This window comes from Buteo buteo, chromosome 10 (assembly GCF_964188355.1).
Source record: "Buteo buteo chromosome 10, bButBut1.hap1.1, whole genome shotgun sequence".
NCBI classification, from domain to species: Eukaryota; Metazoa; Chordata; class Aves; order Accipitriformes; family Accipitridae; genus Buteo; species Buteo buteo.
The window spans coordinates 3,435,351-3,454,720 of record NC_134180.1 but is presented as its reverse complement, the minus strand read 5'-3'; the positions used below and the strand labels follow the sequence as shown (position 1 = coordinate 3,454,720).

The window sequence follows — 19,370 nt, the reverse complement described above, 5'->3', positions numbered from 1 at the left end:
GGGGTTAAATCCCTGGGATGGGAACTGGCCCCCAGAGTTCCCCCAGTACATGCTGACAAGGTGATATTGGGGTGCAGCTCATATGGCTGCGTCCTGTTCCACCCTCGGAGACACCCATCAGCACCCAGCCCCATCAGGCTGCACCCACCACCCCAAAGATGCCCCCCCCCCCCCCCGTGACCGAGCACCTTCCGTGTCATCCCTCCGGCTCAACGGATCCTGGGTCCCCATTTAAACCCCATCCCTGGAGGGCTGCACCCTCCCCTGCCTGGATCCGGCCCCACGGATGCAGCCGCCCTCGCAGAGCTGGTCCTTACGGCGGCAGCTCCTTAAATCTTTCAAAACCAAAGCATGAGCCCTTTGGGGGGGACTCACTGGGACTGGGTGCACCCTCGCAGTCCAGGAAGGGGGTCCTCTGGCCCGGGACCCCTGGGAGAGGACATGCGGGATTGGGATACGGCTGTAATTACTGACAGTGGGTGTCACGGGAGCCCGGGGACCAGCAAATCCCCAGGGAGCAGGGGGAGCAACACCTAATTATCAGCCCCGAGGGCTAACATCACCTCACCCTGGGTCCTGCCAGGGTGACACCGATGCCACCAGGATGCTCACGGCAGCGCCGAGCTCGACCTATTTTTATCTCCTCCTTGATGAAGTTTGTTGGGTTGCTTCCATCCCCGGAGGGTTTAATAACCTCAGATGGGTTCCGCAGTCTTTCAGGAGGGGCTGCGGTGCTGGCGATGCCCCGGTTTTGCATGCAGCGGCACGTGGCATCCGGAGGCAGCGAGGAGAGAGCAAGTAAGCCAGCATCTCCTGAAAAATCACCTCTGGAGGCTACGGGAGCCGGGTGTGGGGTCGTGGCAGAGAGAAAACACATCTGTGGGTCCAAGGGATCCTTGTCTCCCATGGCGGTTTCTCTCCCCTGGGTGCCCTGGGCCAGGCGGGGATGAGCCTCATCCCTGTCCCAGTATCATCCACTTCCCTGGGATGCAGGAGCTGGATGGTCCTGCCTTAGCCACAGCCTGTCCCCACGGCTTTAGGACAGCCTCGTGGGCTTGCCGGTCACCCTTTGGGTGCTGTACCTAAAGCTGTCAGCACCCCTAAGTGACACCTCCGCACTCCCTTTCCCCCCATCCAAAGCCAGCTAAATACCCCAGTGCATCTCTGGGATAACTGGTCCGGTGTGTGCTGGGGACACCATCCCCTGCTCGTGGTTCTCCTCCGGAGCTGGTGGCTGCCAGGATGGATTTTGTTTTTACAGGGATGAATTTTTCCGCCTTGGCTGCCGGCAGGGAAGGTCGGTGGTGGGGAAGGGGCCGAGGCGGCGCAGCCGGCGCCGGTAACGCGGCAAGAAGGGGCCATTGTGGCGAGGCGCAGCTGTGCGGGGCGCTGGAGGGGAGCAAGGGGAATGCAAAATGCTGGCGACGGGAAGGGCTTGGGGGATTCAGCACCCTCTGAGGGTATTTCCCCACCCTGCACGTGCCCCGGTGACAATAAGGGCTTTATGGGGGGAGATGCCATCCCCTGTCCCAGGAGCTGCTGGGGCCTGGCATGTGCCGTCCCGTTGAGGTGACATGGGTGCTGGGGACACCCCGTCCCCACCTCAGCAAAGCAGGGTGGTGGTGCTGGGGTGCTCTTGGGGACCTGGTCCCCTTGAAGCCATGGCTGTGCCACCAGCAACCCGCTCTCGAGGCTGATGGCGATGGGTCCTTGAAGCAGCGTGACAAAGTGACGCTGGGGACGAAGGGGAGGACGGAGAGCGGCTCCTGTGCCCTTCCCAGCGCTCCTCTGCGACCCGGCGAGCAGCGGCTCTTGTTTCTCTCGCTGAGCTCTCGTGAATTATTCAGGTGCTGCCTCTCTAAGGATGCTCCCCCCTTACCCGGAGCGGAGCCCCCCCTGACCCAGCTGGGGGCCACAGAGGTGGGGAGCAGCCGGGGCTGGTGCCACTGGTCGTGCGCCGGCCACCGAGGCGGGATGCACCGTGCGAGAGGGAGCGGGATGAGACGTGCAACCTCCCCGAGCACGGGGTGATGCTCAGCATGCGGGAGAGGAGCCCTTGCAAAGCATCATTTCATTTCATTGAAAGGAGGAGAGGAGGAAAGCGGGGCGGGGGGGAGAGAGCCAGCACGCGAGCTGGCCCAGATCCTGTTTCTTCTCTTTTTTATTCTCTGTTTTCGTGCAGCGCCAGCTCTCATCCCCCGCTGTTCAGCGACGGCTGCTCCATCCACGCCGGCAGCGCCCGGTGCCACCCAGCAGGGATGGGGCTTTGCTGGGGTGAGCCCTGGTATGGTCCCCAGCTGAGCACCACCCTCAGCCGCTGCTGGGACCCCAGGAGGATTTGGGGTCCGGCTTCGGGGCTGGCGGTGAGGTGGAGAGCTGTGCAATGCAGGGGACCGTCCCCGAGATGCTCCCGGGGAGGGGCTGGAGATAGGAAGTGGGGGTCTGCATGCTGGGCACACTGGGGGTATACCGGGGGGAGCAGGATGCCCCCCACATGCCCTGTCCATCCCATCACCCTCCGCAGCACCTTCAGCAACAGCCTGAGTGGGGTGAGGACAGCGGCGGGGGGTGCAGGGATGCCCCAGCGATGGGGACATGGGATGGGACAGTGATGGGGACATGGGATGGGACAGCGACGGGGATGCAGAACAGGATAGCCATGGGGACACGGGACGGGGCAGCAATGGGGACACGGTGCTGGGCAGAAGCTGGCCCTGCCGCTGGGAATCTGCCACGTTCTGCCGGTGCTTCCCCGGCTCCATTCACCGCCTCCACCCCAATCTATCACCGTCTCCTTAGCCCGCAGGCCCGTGCCGCGCTGTTTCCGGCTAACGGCTTGTTTCCCATCGCTGCAAGTGGCCACCAGGAACAGATGAGCCCGGGAGGGTGATTTATGCCGGGCAGGTTGACGCCGCAACTGTTCGGGAGAGCGGCAACAGCTGCTCCGGCTGTTTCGGCACAACGTGGGGCCCGGAGCAAATCCTCGGCGGCGGCAGGAGCGGGGGCTCGGGGCGGGTGATGTCCCAGGGGTGTCGGGCACCACTGTGGGGTGGGGGGACAGCAGTGCTGGAGGGGGCTGGGGAGGATCTGGGGGGGCTGACGTTCACTTCCCAGCCACTGCGTGAGACCAAGATTCAAGTCAAGGCTCCGGTTAATCCAGACTTTAATCTGCTTTAAATCCCACCTTTAAACCGTTTAATGCCACCTTTTGGAATTAGGATCCTGCATGGTGGCTCCTTCCCGCTGAGCTGGGAGGAGGAGGAGGAGGAGGACGCTCCGACAGTCTGGGGAGCAAACCTCGGCACGGCGGCACGGCTCGGTGGGACCGCGGGGGTCGTGGGCTCCCCGGCACAGGGACGAGCAGACGGCCATGACCCCCCGACTGCAGCACCCCAGCTTAAAAACCTTTCTGCGTGGCCGACATCAGCTGGCAACGGGGCCCAGGCTGCCCGCCTCGGGGGGCTCCCCGTGACCCCCCGGTGACAAACCGGCCCTGCACCCACCGTGGGGGCTGCTGCCACCCACCACCCACCACGCCAGGCCCCACGCTCCCCCGGCCAAGCAGAGAAGATGCCCGTCCCTGCTTTGTACTGGCGGTGCTGGGTGGATTGGGGCCGGGTGGGGGTTTTAGGGTCTGGGGAAAGCCCCATCTTCCCCCCCCAAAGCCCCCCACGCAGCAGCCACCTGCACACCCCAGCATGCTGGGGAACGGGGCGGAAAAGGGCCCGGTACGGGGCTGTCGGTACCGGCACAGGCGTCCCGCGGACCCCCACGCCCCCCTCCCCTTTCCCACGGGTGTTGTATCCCCGTGGCACACCCGAGGACCCCCACGTGTGGGCGAGGGGGGACTTTGCAAGGACCCCTGCCGCCCCGCGGTGCAGCCCACGCTCAGCCCGGTCTACCAGCGCCCTCCCGTGTTCTATCCCCAAAGCTCCCCCGGCACCCGGCCAGCGTCCCACGCCGCTTCCACGCGTGACCCTCTCCCCCACGCGGGACCCCTCGCACCCACCCGCGTCCCCACCACCCACGCGGCTCCGTACACACCCGAGGGAAGGCCCCCGTGCCCCGTAACGCCGTGTCTCATCCACGCCGCGCTAACGGGACCGACCCACGCACAGCCGGGACCGGCGGGGCCGCCAGGTCCCGCTCCCACCCTCGGGGAAGGGGGGGGGGGGGGGAGAAACCTCCTACCGCGCGCTCCCATTGGCTGCTTCGTAGCAAGCCCCGCGTCGCCATTGGCTGACAACGTCCGTGGGTCCCGCCCCCGCCGCCGCCGCGCCCGGCCCCGCTCGGGACTTCGCAGCAGCCGCGGGCGGGAGGCCCGGACCCGCCGGGTTACCGGGCACCGGGGGCATCACCGAGCCTGGGCAGGGGAGAGGCGACTGGGGAAGAGAAACCCCCTTCGCCCGGTCCCGCCCCGTCCCGTTTCGTCCCGTCCCGTTCCGCCCCGTCCCACCGGGGGGCACCGGAGCAGCCCCGGTCCCGGCGCCGCGCTCCCCCGAGGTAGGCAGCAGGTAAGGGCCGGTCGGGCTCTGCTGCCCGCCGGTGCAGCGCTGCCGGGATCGACACCCCCCCCCTTTTCCCCCCGGTCTTCCCGGTTCGACCCCCCCCGCCCCGGTTCCCCCGGTCCGTGGGGGAGGGGGTGCTCGGTACCGGCCCGGTTCGTGCTTCTCACTCTGGGACCGGCAGCGGGGCGAAGCTTCTCGTCCCGGGGGCCGAGCGCAGCCCCCCGTAGGGCATCGGCCGCGCTCCCCCACTCCTCACCCCCCCCCTCCCCCCGGTGTCACCGGGAACCGGCGGCTCCAGCCGGCCCACGGGGCAGCGCGGCCACTCGGGACCCCCGGGGTGTTGGGGGGGACCGAGAGTTTGGGGAGCCCCGAGGGGCGGGAGCTGCTGGGTGGGCAGAGCCCGGGAGCGCCTGGCCGTGCCTCAGTTTCCCCAGGCGGGTAAAACACGAGGAAAGGGTGATCTCCCCCCAAAACCGGTGGGAAATCCGAGGGCGGGGGGTGGGCTTGAAAGGCCACCGGGTCCGGCGGGCGATGGCTAACGGGAGCTTGGAGAAAGCGCCGGAGCCCCCCGCCACGGGGACGTCTCCGGAGCCCACGTGCGAGGGCAGGGACGGGCGCCCCATGGCAGCACTTGGCTTCGTGCATCGCCCCGTCCTTCCTCCTCGCCCGGCCGCTGCCCGTCCCCTGGGCTCTAAAGGATGAAATTCCTCCATTCCCGGAGAGACGGATCCCTTTGGCGAGGCCAGATCCTACCGGGAGCAACAGAGTTGGGTGTAAAATTTCCCGACTCCCACCAGCCGAAGCTTTATCGGTTCCGGAGCGGGGAAGCAGTTGGGCCGTAAATATACTTTGCCGACCCCAAGCCCAGCACCGGATCCGAATTGTCCCGCGGAGCTTTTCTCCCCTCCTGGAGTGGCTTTGTCCTCGCTGATCCCCAGGCAGGAAGCATGTGATGTACCAAGGCCCCCGCCACGGGACAGACGGACAGACGGACGGCAGTTTGGCCTTGGTTCCCCCCCACCTCCCCGTCTCTGTTTTCCACTTCCCCACGAGTCTCCTGAGCCTCCGTCTGCTCCGAGCGAAGGAGAAAGGAAGTTGCTGCCAGAGAGAGCGGCTTGATGGCAGCTCGATAAAGAAAAGGAGGAAATGGAAGGCGAGACAGATGCTCCAAAATAACCCCCCCTTCCTCCTTCTCCTCCTCCTCTCGGTGCTGCAGCTGCCTCCCCCCCCCGGAGCACGGTAATCCCGGGTGGATTCCTTGATACGGCACCAGATCAGCTCCCCCATCCTGAATCAGCACCGGGCAGCACCCCAGGATTGCATTGCGGGTGTCACCCCCCCCCATCACCGTGCCGGACCACCCACGGTCGGCACCCCTCCATGTGCCAGGATCCCATTCCCACGTGGTGCCGGCAAACGGGAAGCGCCGGCGGGATTCACCACCTACGCCTGGGGTTGGCATCGCCAGAGCCCCCTCGGATCGTCCTTGCACAGACACGTTGGAGTTGCCGGGGCAGATCGGCGTTCCCAGGCATCGGTGCATACCGGATTTGGTGCAAAGGAGAAACCAAAAAGCTTCTACTCCTTCCCGCAGGTGCCCGCGCCGAGGCTGCAGTCGCGGCGCGGGCACCTGCGGGAAGGAGATTATGGGATAGGGGAGTCCAGATCCCAGTGCCAGAGATGGTGGGGACAATGATGGGGACATGGCCGAGCGCTTGGCAGCACCGCCGGCACGAGCGCCAAGAGCGAGCGGAGCAAGATGCACCATGCGGTGCCCGGCCGAGGCGATGCCAGCGTTCCCCGCAGCATCCCATTCCCGGAGCCGTGCTGGCTGCGATTTTTGCCATCCTTGCCAAGAAATGAGTTTTTCCTCCGGCGAGGTGTTTACTCAGTGGCTTCCTCTCTGGCCTCACCCCGCTCGGCACACACGCGCCGGACCTGGCGGCTCTCGGTGCTGTTTGCACCCATGGCAACGTGCGAGGGACGGCTATTGCAAAAGGCGGCGCGCATCCTTCCTCCTCCTCCTCCTCCTCCTCTGCCACCCCAACGCTGGTAAAATGGGGTCTGGAAGCTGCAGGGGTCACGGATGGTTGGGGGACGGGCTGGTGACGGCGGTCGGGCTCTCCGGTTACATCCCCGTGCCGTGCCGGCGCTCCGACCCGTCTCCTGTAATCCAGCGCGGCAGCAGGGTTTAATTAATTAATAGGGGTTGGAGGCATAGGGAGCTGGTGGAAGGCGATGCTGGGGGACGGAGAGTGGAGCAGCGGGATCCCATCCACCCCCCCTGGCGTTTGGCCGAGGATTTGGGGGGACTGGGGATGCTGGGGTGCAGAGAAGGGGCGTTTTCTGGAGCAGCGGGAGGAAATGGCACATGGGATAGAGGGAAAACCAGGGAGATCTCCACCATTAAATGTTCACCCCAACTGGGGAGACGATGCTTCTGTGTCAGAGGAAACTTGTAGCAAGACAGCTACAAGTTAATATGGCCCTGGTGAGGAGGAAGAGGAGGCAGAGGTGCTTCTGCTCTCAGCTGGAGCTTCGCAGAACCCTCCCCTTGCGCCGCACGCTTGCTCTGCGCTGCCCCATAAATTATTTAAGTGCTTTTGCTTTCCCGTATGAAATATTCAGCCCGCTGCCGAGGGAGCTGGGGAGGGCTTGGGGACGGGGGGGGGGACAAGCACATGGAGCCACTGGTGCATACCTGGTCAGGGGAGAGGGATCTTTGGGGAAGGTGGAAATAACCCTGGGATGGCGTCGCTGCTGGATTTGGCCCCTCTGCCATAAATGAGCTGCCAGCCGGCGCTCACGCGGCGGCTCTGCCACGGCACGTGCCGGTGCCACCGGCCCCAGGTGCTGGCAGGATGACAAGGTCTCGTGTTCTGCTCCCCCCCGCACCCCAGACAGGAGCTTTAATTGATGCTTTTTAACAAGAGGGCCGGATCATGCTCTCGCTTGCGCCTGCTATGGTGTAGGAGATGTTTCATGGGGGTCCCCGTTGGATGGGGGCTGAGGTTGCAGCCGGGTGTTGGATGAGATGCTCGTGGGTGCCGGCCCGGCAGGGAAGAACACCAAATCTGCCGGCGGAGTTGCCGGCAGGGCTGCCTGTCCCCTGCCAGTGCTGGATTTGGCCCTCGGCTCCCCTGCCCTGCGACAGCGCGGCCGGGATGCTGCTGTGCCCCGGCGCTGGCACGTGTCCGTCCCCAGGGCAGGGACTTTAGCTGTGTCACCGCATCCCCACCTCGTGTGGGACATCTGGATGTCCCAGCCTTCAACCGAGCCCTCACGCCACCGCTCAGGGCTGCAAACCCCACCCCGAAACCTGCAAAATGGGTGGCAAACCCCTCGAAAAAGGGCTGTGACTGTCCCCAAAGCCACCGTTGGGACCACAACCCCGCCGTGCTCTTCCGGAGCAGGGAGGGACTCGGTGAAAGCAACGCCCGACTGCTTTTTTTTTCGGTAGATGAAGCTGGTTTTTTGAGGGCGTTTTCATTAAAAAGAAGAAGGAGGTGGTGGCGGGGGGGGGAACCAAGCCCTGAGCAGGGCTGGAAACTTCAGCGACAGGAAGGAAATGGGGTGGTTTATTTCGGTCTCGAGTTTGCTCGTCGGGGCAAGGCTTGCCTCTTCCGTGTGCCGATAGCAGCCCCTCCATGAACAATGGGGTCGCGGGGCCCTTCCCAGCAGGAAAACGGCTCGTTCCAGTGAAATCTCCCAGTTGGTGCTGAGTCAGCAGGTCCTGGTGGGACAGAGCGTGGTGCGGAGGGTGCCGGGTTAACCGGCCCGGTGCTGAGCGGGAGCGAACGTACCGGGAGGTGAGCTTGGGTTTCCTTGGGGTTTGCAGCGAGCGACCTGCAAAACAGCCCGTGGGTGCTGGAGAAGGAGTAGGTTGCATTTTTGGGGTCCAGGAAAGACCTCACCCCGCCCCGCCACTGCTTCGTGCCTCAGTTTCCCCTCACGAGCGATGCTCATCTCCCTGGTCCCCGGCAGGAGAGGGCTGCGGGGCAGCCAGGTGTTATTCAGTGCCGGGAGCGGAGGGTTGATCTGTTATTACAGTCGCTAATTGGGAGCCGTGGGCGCGTGGGACAGCTCACAAGAGCCGGCGCTTCCTATTTTTTTATGGGCTCCGTAGGTGGAGTTTGCGCTTGCTTTATGGCTGCGGCCGCCCAACGAAGAGCTCAGGCGTGGGAATTCCTATTTATCCGGGCACCGCTCCCGGCAGGGAGCCCAGAGCACCCCACAACCGCCGCGGGCTGCGAGGGAGGGGGCTTCCAGGGTGCCGCACCATGGCAAAGCTCCGCTCCTTCTGGAAGAGGCTGCCCACCGTGGGCAGAGCGAGTCCCCCTTACAGCCGAGGGAGAGAAGATGGAGCCCCTTTGCCTCTGCCCATCTTACCCGTCCCTCCGGGCTCGGCTCCGGCAGGATCTCACGCAAGGGGCTGTCGGCGTTAAATGAGCCCGACCCGCCTGGGAGCTGCCGACAGCTCTGCGAGAGCAGCCTCTGCTTTGTCATTTCTGTCTTATTAAGCGCGAGAGCCTCAGCTCGAAGCTCATGCTGGCAAAAATCAATGTTTTCACATCGAAGGAAATACTTACAAACCTCTGTGTTTTTCCTAAGGGCTGTAAATAAAGCTGCATGCAGCAGCTCGTGCGGCGCCGGTGACGGCAGCTCCGTTACCGCTCGCTTAATTCACGCCCTCGCAGAGCCTCGGCCGCCCTCGGGCTCAGGGTGCCGGCGTCTGGATGATGCCAGGGAAGCCGGGGCTCAGCTTGCACCGTCACCCGTGCACCGTCACCCGTGCACGACCGGCTGCAGTGAGACAGAGCCTTGGCCGCAGCAGGGTATCCAAGCCCCGTGGGAAGCCAGGGTTTGCTCCTGAGAGCCCCGGAGTGTGCTCCGTGGTGGTAGGAGCTGGATCGAGGATTCCCAGAGGGGTCTGGGACTGGGTGGCGGTTCGGCCAGGGGGGTCCGCAGGGCTGCCCGCAATGGGGACAGACTCAGTTCTGCGCTAGAACAACCGACGGGGCTGCAGACAAGAGTCTCTCCTCTCCTCTCCATATCCACGGCCGATTTATCCCCATCCGTTCTCACACCAGCAGCATCTTTTAGCTTAAATAGCTCTTCTCCCCTCCCTAGCGATGTATTTATAGCGTGATCCCATCCCTTCCCTGCTCTCGCTTTACCAGGCTGACCATGCCACGTGCAAGCTCTTGTATAAGCAACCCCCGTCTCTGCCCATCCATCCTGGCGCGGGAGCCGGTTGTTATCATGCTGTTCTCGCCTCCCCATGATTTGCAGCTCTGCGATTTCCCGGGGCAAGATGCATCTCCAGGGTCGGTGGCGTTTTATTTCACAAGCAGTTTTTAAAGCTGGTAATCTGCCTGAGATGATTGATTTTGTCCCGCCGGGGTGCAGGGAGTCGGGCTGTAAGGTGAGCAAGGGGTGAGGTTTCTGGCTTGCCGAATTATTCACCTCTGTGCGATGCTCGTGCCAGCTCTGGAGGAAGCCGAGACGGCGGCAGAACGAGTCCGAGCTCTGACGGTGTGGGCGTACCGGGGCAGGCAGCGTTAGGGAAAAAAAGGGTTTCAACGCATGTTAGTGGGTGCTGCAAACCGGCCGTGCCGCTCTGGCCTCAGCGGGCGCCGGGCTGTACGCCAGCACGTGGCTGTGCTGCCTGCAGTAGGTGACTCAGTCATCACCTGGATTGTCCCCAGCTCACCCTGCAGGAAATGAGTCAGGTTTTAAGGAAGAAAAAAAAAATGATGTTAAAATGATGAGGCAAGAGTCCTTCCTGCACAGGGAGGAGGGCGGCGCCGGTCGCGGGGGGGAGATGGAGGTGGAGGGTCACAGGCGATGCTCAGGTAAGGAGACCTCGCTCACCTCCGACGCTGCCCGTTGCGCTGTAGCTTCTCCCCAGAGTTCGGGGGAAGGAAGGTGGGAACACCCTGTAACTCATCCCACCAACAAAATCTGGGGCGTGAGCTCAGCTCTTGCCTGCCTTGGCACCCAGGAGCTCCTCTTGGTCTTGCCGTTGGCCGGAGGTGCTCTTTCTCCTCCCAAAAGGCGGCGTGGGGAGGAGAGGGGATGGGGACTGATCCAGGGCATAGGCTGAACTGTGTGTGTGCCTCTTCCCCCTGCAGAGATGGACACCTTCAGCACCAAGAACCTGGCCCTGCAGGCCCAGAAGAAGCTCTTGAGCAAGATGGCTACCAAGACCATAGCCAACGTCTTCATTGATGACACCAGCAGCGAGATCTTGGATGAGCTCTACCGGGCCACCAAGGAGTACACCCACAACCGCAAAGAGGCCCAGAAGATCATCAAAAATCTCATCAAGATAGTCATGAAGTTGGGCGTGCTCTACCGCAACGGGCAGTTCAACCCTGAGGAGTTGGTGGTGATGGAGCGTTTTCGCAAGAAGGTGCATACCTTGGCCATGACAGCTGTCAGCTTCCACCAGATAGACTTCACCTTTGACCGCAGGGTCATGTCGGGTGTGCTGACGGAGTGCCGGGACCTGCTGCACGAGGCTGTCAACGGCCACCTGACGGCCAAATCCCACTCCCGCATCAACCACGTCTTCAATCACTTTGCGGACTATGAGTTCCTCTCGGCTCTCTATGGGCCATCCGAGCCCTACCGCACCCACCTGAAGAGGATCTGCGAAGGGGTTAACAAGATGCTGGAAGAGGACAACATATGAAGTTGGCCAAGATGGGCCGTTGGCAGCGATTGCCAGACTCTGCCTCCTGTGAGACCGAAGACAGGACGTACGTCTGTTTTGACCATCACCAGGCTTGACGTCCTCTTCTCTGTAGCGCTAACTCATTTTTTCCTCATTTCTACAAAAGACTGAACCTCTTGACTTTGTCTAACCCTTGCCCAGGGTCTGCAAACCCCTCCCTGTGCTCGGCTGAGTCCTTTCCAGGTGATCCTGGGCTTCTGGGCTCCTGCTGTATAGTTTGATTTCCTTTGCCCACCAAGTGCTCTTAGCTCAGAGTCCAAGGAACTGGACTCCTCACCTTGAACTCTATCATAACCCTCCTCGGGGAAAACCAAACCAAAGACTCCCGGTGCCTAACACCTCTAAGGTGTCTCTGAGTGAGCGGGCAGTTGCTTGGATGAATGGTTGTGAGACCTTATTACTGGAGGGTTGTGGAGCCCCATGGTTGTCTTTCAGCAGCTCCACGATGTGGTGGGAGCAAATCACGGTCCAGACTTGTGCCGCCCAGGGTGAGAAGGTGCTTCTGCACCTTGCAGGCTAGCATGGGTTTTGGCCTCCTATAAGACAAGTCCTTGAGACCAGAAGGATCCCACCTCGCCTGGGCGAGTGGCTGTCCCTCGGGGCAGGGAAGGAGCTGGAGGAACCTGCTCCGTCCCTGCGTCCCAGGTACACCCCTTCATCCAAGACCCAACTCCCCCCGCCAGCCTCCCGCGACGGTACCACTGTGATGGCTCCGACGCCTTCCTCGGTGGTTGTCCAAAGCTCTCCCTAGGATTTCATACGTTTTATGTGTCCTCGACTGAGTTCTGGTTGTTATTTTTTAGCAAACTCTGTAGCCCTGATGAGTTATTTAAATAAACTCACCTGTTTGGCCTGGGTGCTCCATGCGGTTGTTACAAAGGTGGTTGACAGCGATAAAATGAGTGCTGCCAGCAGTCGGTTTTGTCTTTTAAATGGCAATTGCTCTCTGTGACCTGGAGTTTTTGCTCTCCGTCCCCTGGCATCACTGCCAGCCAGGCTGCCCCTGCTCCATAGCGCAGCAGCTCCTGGCTTTGCACAGCCAGCACTGAACTGGTGGGAGGAAACGTGGTGCAAAACCCAGCAGAAACCGATAGTAAAGGTCTGGGGTCCCGGGGGGGGGAGCAAACGTTGCTCCCACGCAGACACCCACATGTGCCTCTTTGCGTCCCCTCACCGCACAGCGAGAGCTAAAAAAGCGCAACCCTGATAGCAGAAAGCAACGGGCAACTTTGCAGAATTCAATACAGGCATGTTGTAAGAGCGTTGTGCTCTCAGAGCATGGATGCACCAGCCGTGGCCCGCTTCCAACACGCTGATCTCGCCTTTGAACACCGAAAATTGCCCTTTTAGCATACAAGACACCACACAATCTCAGCTGCCCTTATCTCCACGACCTTCTTGTGCCTCCTGTTCCATGGAATGTCTCCAGGCACGGGAGGCTGCCAACGCTCGTGGGCAGAAAGCGGCTCCAAGGCTCCCATTTGCTGCTCCCTTTCCACCGCTGGCTTGAGGCACTGATAACTTTCAGCCTTAAAGATTAAATAAAAGAAATAAAGCCCCTATCTCTGTCATTTCATAGGCCCAGCTCCAGCTATCGCAGCTAATTTAATTGCGCGATGCGGCTCGGGGTGGGGGGTAAAGCACATTTACAGGTGCGCGCGGAGGAGAAGGCGGCCAAGATCCACCGAGGTGTTGGTCCCTCGGGGAGGACAGGGTGAAGTTGGCCTTTGGCGCACGGCATTTGAGAACAGACGTTCCCATCTCCCCCCCACAGGCTCACGGCAGCTGTCAGGTATGTGCTGAAGAGGAGCCAGAGCTGGAAACAGCTCGGTGGAGTTATCGGCAGATGCGGCGAGCAGGCAAAGCGGAACGGGGCTGATGGATGCGGTGGCAGCGGCTGCTGTGCTGACAGCCAGAAACTCTTTGCTGTTCTGTTCTCGAGGTGCCTGTTGGCGTCAGCTGCAAGATGCTCCTTAATTGCATGAAACATCTCTGCTCAGATGAGCCCCGACTCACGGCTGTTCCCTTTGTCCCCAGGGTTTTGTACATCCCAGGACCACACTTAACCCACCAAATGCCCGGCACCAGTTTTCCTTCGCGTGTGGGTGTCTAATCTGAAACTTCTCCCCTACACCCCATGTGCAAACACCCACCTTGTTCCTCAACTCTTGCCTTTTTGTCCCAGGGAAGCCCTGGAGAGCAAACTCCCTGCTAGAAGAGCCATCTTAGGGCCTGGGTTTCCCATCCCAACTCTGGCTGTCCAAGTCTGGGAAATGAGTCCCTTCAACTCCCTTTGGTCGGTTCCCTCCAAGTGACTGGTTAAACAGGGAGAAAGGTCAGAGACCTGCAACATCGGCGCCCTAAATGTGGCTTGGAGCTCAGGTAGGAGCACACTGGGGACACTCCTGGGCCCTGCAGGTGACCTGCAGATCCAGAAAGAGCCGCACAGCAGAGAAAGAAGCATTTAGGAACAGCCTGGAAAACAGAGCTTGTAAAATCCCCAGTGCAGAGCACCCCCAGACTGCCAAAAACCCAGGAATCCCCCCCCCAAAATGGGCAAAGCAGCTACCAACAACCATAACCATTACCGGGCATCAAAAGCTCTCATCATGACAGTACTGGCTTATGCAAACTTACAGTCGGAGCCTTGTTCTCACATGCTGGGACTCCTCTTGGGGGGGCAGAACCCCCATAAACCCTCTGCAGCCTCCAAACTCTGGTGTGACATCTCAGCTCCTCCTGGCCAAGCAAACGCTGAAGGTCATACCACTCGCTGGGCATCCAGTTGGAGAAGGCAGGAGTCACAGAGCAGAGCAAACTGAGGCCAGAGCGTTATGCTTTATTTCTTTATTTGTGTTGTATTTACACAGGAAAGGAATTCCACATTCCCTCACTGTAATTACTCTAGATAAGAAAAAAATCACTTCTGTACGTAGAAAATAGTCCTGCAGTTGCACTGAGACATGAAAGTGTTGCTTGGATTGATTCCTGGGTTGTGTCAGAATAAGCAGCTCTGCCTTCCCCATGTCAAGTTATCCCAGCCCGCGCTCTGCACTCGGGCAGGTCCAGAACATCCTCCCCAGCAAAGCCAGCGATGGTCTTCAGTAGCCGCACTCAACAAGGAGTCAAATAGCTTTGGCCAACTCTATCCCTTCCTTCCCCCTCCCACCCAATTTAATTATTTCCTCTTGTCACGCTTGCAGAGAGAGAAATCCTGTCTCCCCTCCAGAGACTACAGAGTTAACAACTTTCCTTCAGCAAACCATGTTTAAATCCAGCCACTTATCTTTCTGCATTGCTCTTCCTAGCAAGGGAGATAAGGAGCCCCCATTCGAGGAGAGCTTTACCATATTCAGCAGATCAACCAAGCAGAAAGCGGGCGACAGAATGGCTGGCTGCAGATCAGGAGTCTCAGAGGAGGTTTCCAGCTGCAAAGCACATTGTTACTCTGACACAAGACAGAATGCATCTGTCTTAACACCTCCAAGCCCCATTTGTGTTGGACCCTAGCACATTTCAATATGGAAAACATAAAAGGTTTGGCCAACCAAAAAAACCCGCAGTTAACAAGTAATCCTCTTTATCTGCCATGCTCTTCTGGCCAAAACACCCAGCCCAACACTGGCCTCAGGGTCACAGCTCGTCACGGGGTGTTTTTGCTACAATCATGAGTTTGGACAGTTCGAAACGGAACTTGCCTTCCCTGTGAGACACTGGAAAGAGAGAAAACAAGCATAGGATAAACAGATGGTAAGGCATGAACAAAACAGCCCTGCTGGTTCCTTTCCAGGACGATAAAGCCAGCAAGTCGGGCATTGCACTTCCTTCTCATGCACGCGACAAGCATGTTGTGATAAACCCGTTCTTCCCCCAAGCTAATTGAACATTTACACCAGAACGGGACCCACAAAATCCTGCTGCCAGCTATGGATCAAGAGCACTGTACCCCTGGCTCCATAACATGTGCTGTCCCCCTATACATTGTCACCTATCTGCATTAAGCTTAAATCCTCATCTCCTGGCAGACAGCCAGGCTTGTCTCCCAAACCAGCCCCCTTCTCACATAGTTCTCTCAGTCACAAACCTGTTGTTTCGGTGATTTCAAATTCTTCCTGTTTTAAGGGGATGTCACTTTGTCCACCCACTGCAGCTTGAGACTGAAATGGGAAGGAAGAAGGTTTAAGCAGTTGAGGCAATCCAAGAAGCTACTATATTTAAAGCAAACAAACAAACAACAGCACATTTTGAAAAAGAACGAATTCGTGTTTTAATAATGTGAACTGAGAGAATTAAGTGCACAAAGGAAATCTCTGGCTATTTTTCCATTTCCTATTAAAGCACAAACTTGTATCCTTCGGGTGACTGAAAGCCTCACCACTGAAGACTGGGAAATGGAAGAATGAACCAGACAAAAGCACCAGAAGAGGTTTTATTTACTTTGTCACATGCAATTTGTTGAGACAAACCAAGATTCCCCTTGTGCAGTGCACCCTGGCAGGATGGTGTCTTTTGGAGTCACCAATGCTGGCAAAACCAGCAGCAAACCAATGGTGTTGAGGGAGCAGAAATAAAATGGCGCAGGAGAGCCTACCTGCAGCCACTCTCCTCACTGCCACCACTCTCTAATTAGGGATGTGGCGGAGTACATTTTATTGCACAGACTTCTAATAAATGTTTTCCATGTTCAATTCATGTTTTATAGCAGCCTCCCACATGCCTGCTTCCAAGTGATCAGCTGGGACTTACATAAGCCATGGCATACTCTATCTTGGCTCCTTTCACTTCAGCTTTAAACTGGGTAAAGAAGAGATAAGACTTCCCTTGGGGCCTGAAACAAGAAAGCAGAGTCTTTGACATCAGCAGAGAGGGTGGAGGTGCAGATGAGCTCAGAATTCATGGCTCCTTCCCTCTACAGCCACCTCTGGCTCTCTTGTAGCTCCATCTAGTGAGGAGGGCAGAGAGGGGAGAACACAGCATTTACAAACCACCACCTGGCTAAAGAGCCCACCCAGAGTCACAGCATCTCTCGGGAGAGGAAAGCCCTCTGGTGCCACCCTGCAGAGAGGCAGACTCAGCCGGGAGGCAGGGTCCCTAGCCCAGATCCCACCTGCCTTACTGTTGCTTTTGCCTTGGAGAATTTGGGGTTAAATAACACACCTCCAGACAGAGCAGGAGAAGAGCAGGTTGTCTTCACTGACTCCAATGTTCATCTGCCATTGCTGCAGAGGGGAAAGGTCCAAACAGTTAACGTGGGTAAGAGTTTCGCACTTCCCGCTCACCCCTGAGGCCAGTCACCTCCTCTCCCAGCTGCAGGCATGACAAGTTTCAACTGTTCTAAAATAGCACAACATAACTACACAACACTTGCTGACGGCTCCTTTTACTTTGTGTTGCACAAAGGTCAAGGCCTGCTTGCCCTCTCCTCTCCACAATTTCATTAGTACAGTCACAGAAAAGAGTCAAAGTCTCATTTCCCTTTACACTAAAAGAAAAGGACCCAATTCTAACAGCACTGGCAGATAATAAAGTGCAAGCTGTGTATCTGCACAGCACTTATTGCAGCAGCAATACAAGCTGCAAAAAACCTTCAAGCCTCCTAAAGAACACAGGAGTTGCTCCTACGAGGTCCTTCCTACCAGTTGGGGTATGAAAATGTCACTCCCTGCTCTCCAGACATCCAGCCCAGAGATTTGTTAAGCCTTTCAAATGTCATGGCCTCATGAACCACAGCATCGTTGCAACACACAAAAGATGCTTCCGTTCAGGGAGTAAATCCAACAAGTCACTTTTGCAAACATACAGCGTTGGAAACGGTGCAATCACCCTTCCTCACAGCTCCTGGTCCCTGGAATCAGCTCATCACAAACAAAATCGTCCTGAACAGCTTCTCACTCTGTACAGCCATAGAGACCGAGCGTAAGGGAAACACTCGAATATTTGCCCAACTCACCTCGTTCGTTCCTCCCTGAGCTGAGTATGTGAAAGTGCAGGTGTAATCCCCCTGGAAGAAGAGAAGAAAACTATGAGCAGCCTCGCACGAGCAGGACCTTCTCTTTGTTCACCATCAGCCACTTCTTGGCAAGGACGGGAGATCTGGGGATACCTGAGAGAATTACCGGTGCAGTGGCACGGTGCAGCCCCCGGTGGCCTCACCCCGGGGGTGACCAAGGAGGAGCACGCACCGTGTCCGAGTCCAGACCTCTGTGGAGCGCAAACAGAGCCAGGGACCACGCAGGCCTCATCCCCCGTGGGGTGTCAGCAGGACCCCGTGGTGCTGGGGTGAGGACTCATGTTCTGGGGTGGCCCAGGGACCCACGGCCCCCTTCTCCGTTGGGCCCCTTTCCCTTGGCGAGCCTGCTTCCCACGGGGACCCTCTTTCTTCGAGACCCCCCTTCCCCCTGATGAGCCCTCCTTCCCCTTGGGTTACCTCCTCTCTTTGGAAACCCCCCTTGGGGATCCCCTTCCCCATGGCAAGCCTCCCTCCCTGGGGATCTCCTCACCATGCAGACTCTCCCACATTGGGGACCCATTTTCCTTGGGGACCCCCTTCTCCTTGGGGACCCCCTTCTCCCTGGGGGCTCCTTCTCTCCTTGGAGACCCCCCTTCTCCCTGGGAGCCTCCTGCCTTTGAAGACCCCCCCTCGGGGACCCCCTTCCCCCGTCAGAGGCTGGGTCGTGTCCCCCGTCGCCCCCCCCCCACCCCCGCTCCAGCCACCAGCACGTCCCGCCTTCCCTCGCTAGCAGCCAATCCCCGTGGCGGGAAGCGAGAGCGACGTGCCCCTCAACCAATCAGGGAGAGGCGCGTACCGTCTCCTCACCCTCACCCTCTCCCTCCTCGCCTCTCACCAGGCTCCGGGAGAAGGAGTGAACCTCCCCGCCGGGCCGTACGTCGAAGTCGGCCGTGCTCGGTTCCTCCGCTGCCCGGGCCGCCAGGCACAGCAGGGCGGCGGGCATCAGCGCGGCCCACAGCCGCCGGTCGCTCCTCCCGCTGGGCGCCGCCATCTTGTAAAGGAAGCCTGGGCTACGGCGGGCGGGAGGGGTCAATACGGGCCGCGGCCGCTCAGCGGGCGCCCCGGCGGCCATCTTGGGTGTGGGCAGCGAGGCCGGGCGGGTTAACCCTTTGGGGGCCGCGCTGGAGACAAGAGACCGTGGGGACAGGGGACCGCTGGGACAAGGAGCCGTGGGGACAGGGGGACAAGGAGCCACTGGGATGTGGGACAAGGGGACACGGAAACATGGAGACAGCAATCTCCCCCCGGCCGGTGCCCTAGGGCCCGCGCTCTGCTGCGTGGTTGCTCCCCACGGGGGGGGATATGGGGCAGCTGTGGGATATTTTGGGAAGCCCACGCTGCCACCGGGCTGCCACGGGCCGTGCCTCCCCATCCCTGCAGCCCCTCGCACCCCAGCCTGGCCCCCGCTCGCCCTCCAGGCTGCTGTGGGCTGTGCGTGCGTGGCACTAAATCCCCCAAATTATTCAGAACCCGGGGGGTTGGGAGGGGAAATGAAAAGCAGGATGGGGGAGAAGGTTCATTTTCTGCTTTGTCACGCAGGTTTAATGGGGTAAAGACCTATTTTTAAAAGAGCCGGGGCGTGCGGGGTCAGCGTTGTTGGCTCGGCCCCCGTCGGGTCGGGCAGAACTGCAGCCACGGCCAGAAAATCCAGGCCTGGCTGGCGGCCTTTGGGATTCAGCGGGAAGGAAAAGGGGCCGCAGGAGGGGAAAGAGATGGCCGGGCTGGGAGGAAAGGCGCAGAGAAAGCCGAGCATCGTGTGGAAGGAGCTTTGCCTTTCCCACCAGGAAAAGGACCGGCTGCATCAGCCTAGCCACCAAACCCTGCCCGGCCACCATTTGCAGGTGCAGAGCGATTACCCACGCCACTTTTAATTACTTCTCACCACGCACAAACAAAAGCTCCTAACCCAGAAGGAAACAGCCGTGGATCTGCAGCCAGGGCAGGGAGAGACACCCGGGGAGGGAGGGATGTCCTGGCTCACAGCACGGGGAAGCTGGCTTGGTTGGCCACCCCGCACTGGTTGTCGGCACCCTTCAGCAGACGGATGTAGCCCCGCTCGCCCCACACCTCCGACCAGCTGCAGGAAGAGATGGAGAATAAACACATCCGTGTT

General features: G+C 59.7%; 3 protein-coding genes across 12 annotated transcripts in view; 1 reads left to right on the top strand and 2 right to left on the bottom strand.

Annotated features, from left to right (window-relative positions):
• The first annotated feature begins 4,296 nt into the window (after positions 1-4,296).
• On the top strand, positions 4,297-12,111 carry TNFAIP8L1 (TNF alpha induced protein 8 like 1). 5 transcript variants are annotated; one of them, XM_075038066.1, is made up of 2 exons: positions 4,297-4,503; positions 10,643-12,111. In XM_075038066.1, exon 2 carries the CDS (start codon positions 10,645-10,647, stop codon positions 11,203-11,205), a length of 561 nt encoding a protein of 186 aa, XP_074894167.1. In that variant the 5' UTR covers positions 4,297-4,503; positions 10,643-10,644; the 3' UTR covers positions 11,206-12,111. The 5 variants fall into 5 exon arrangements, with proteins under 5 accessions (XP_074894167.1, XP_074894163.1, XP_074894168.1 ...); XM_075038062.1 differs by having other exon boundaries at positions 4,380-4,514; XM_075038067.1 differs by lacking the exon at positions 4,297-4,503 and adding an exon at positions 6,212-6,560.
• Positions 12,112-14,070: 1,959 nt separating this feature from the next.
• On the bottom strand, positions 14,071-18,281 carry MYDGF (myeloid derived growth factor). The gene is made up of 6 exons (XM_075038061.1): positions 18,093-18,281; positions 17,198-17,248; positions 16,405-16,466; positions 15,994-16,075; positions 15,332-15,404; positions 14,071-14,960 (listed from the first exon to the last, which is right to left on the bottom strand). Exons 1-6 carry the CDS (start codon positions 18,246-18,248, stop codon positions 14,881-14,883), a joined length of 504 nt encoding a protein of 167 aa, XP_074894162.1. The 5' UTR covers positions 18,249-18,281; the 3' UTR covers positions 14,071-14,880.
• A 131-nt stretch (positions 18,282-18,412) lies between these two features.
• LOC142035704 (procathepsin L-like) overlaps positions 18,413-19,370 on the bottom strand; it is a 6,936-nt gene continuing 5,978 nt past the window's right edge. For all 6 annotated transcript variants that reach the window (XM_075038053.1, XM_075038055.1, XM_075038054.1 and 3 more), the window contains one exon: positions 18,413-19,334. In XM_075038053.1, the coding sequence (XP_074894154.1) occupies positions 19,235-19,334 (100 nt within the window). In that variant the 3' untranslated portion in view covers positions 18,413-19,234. The remainder of the gene's footprint in view (positions 19,335-19,370) is intronic.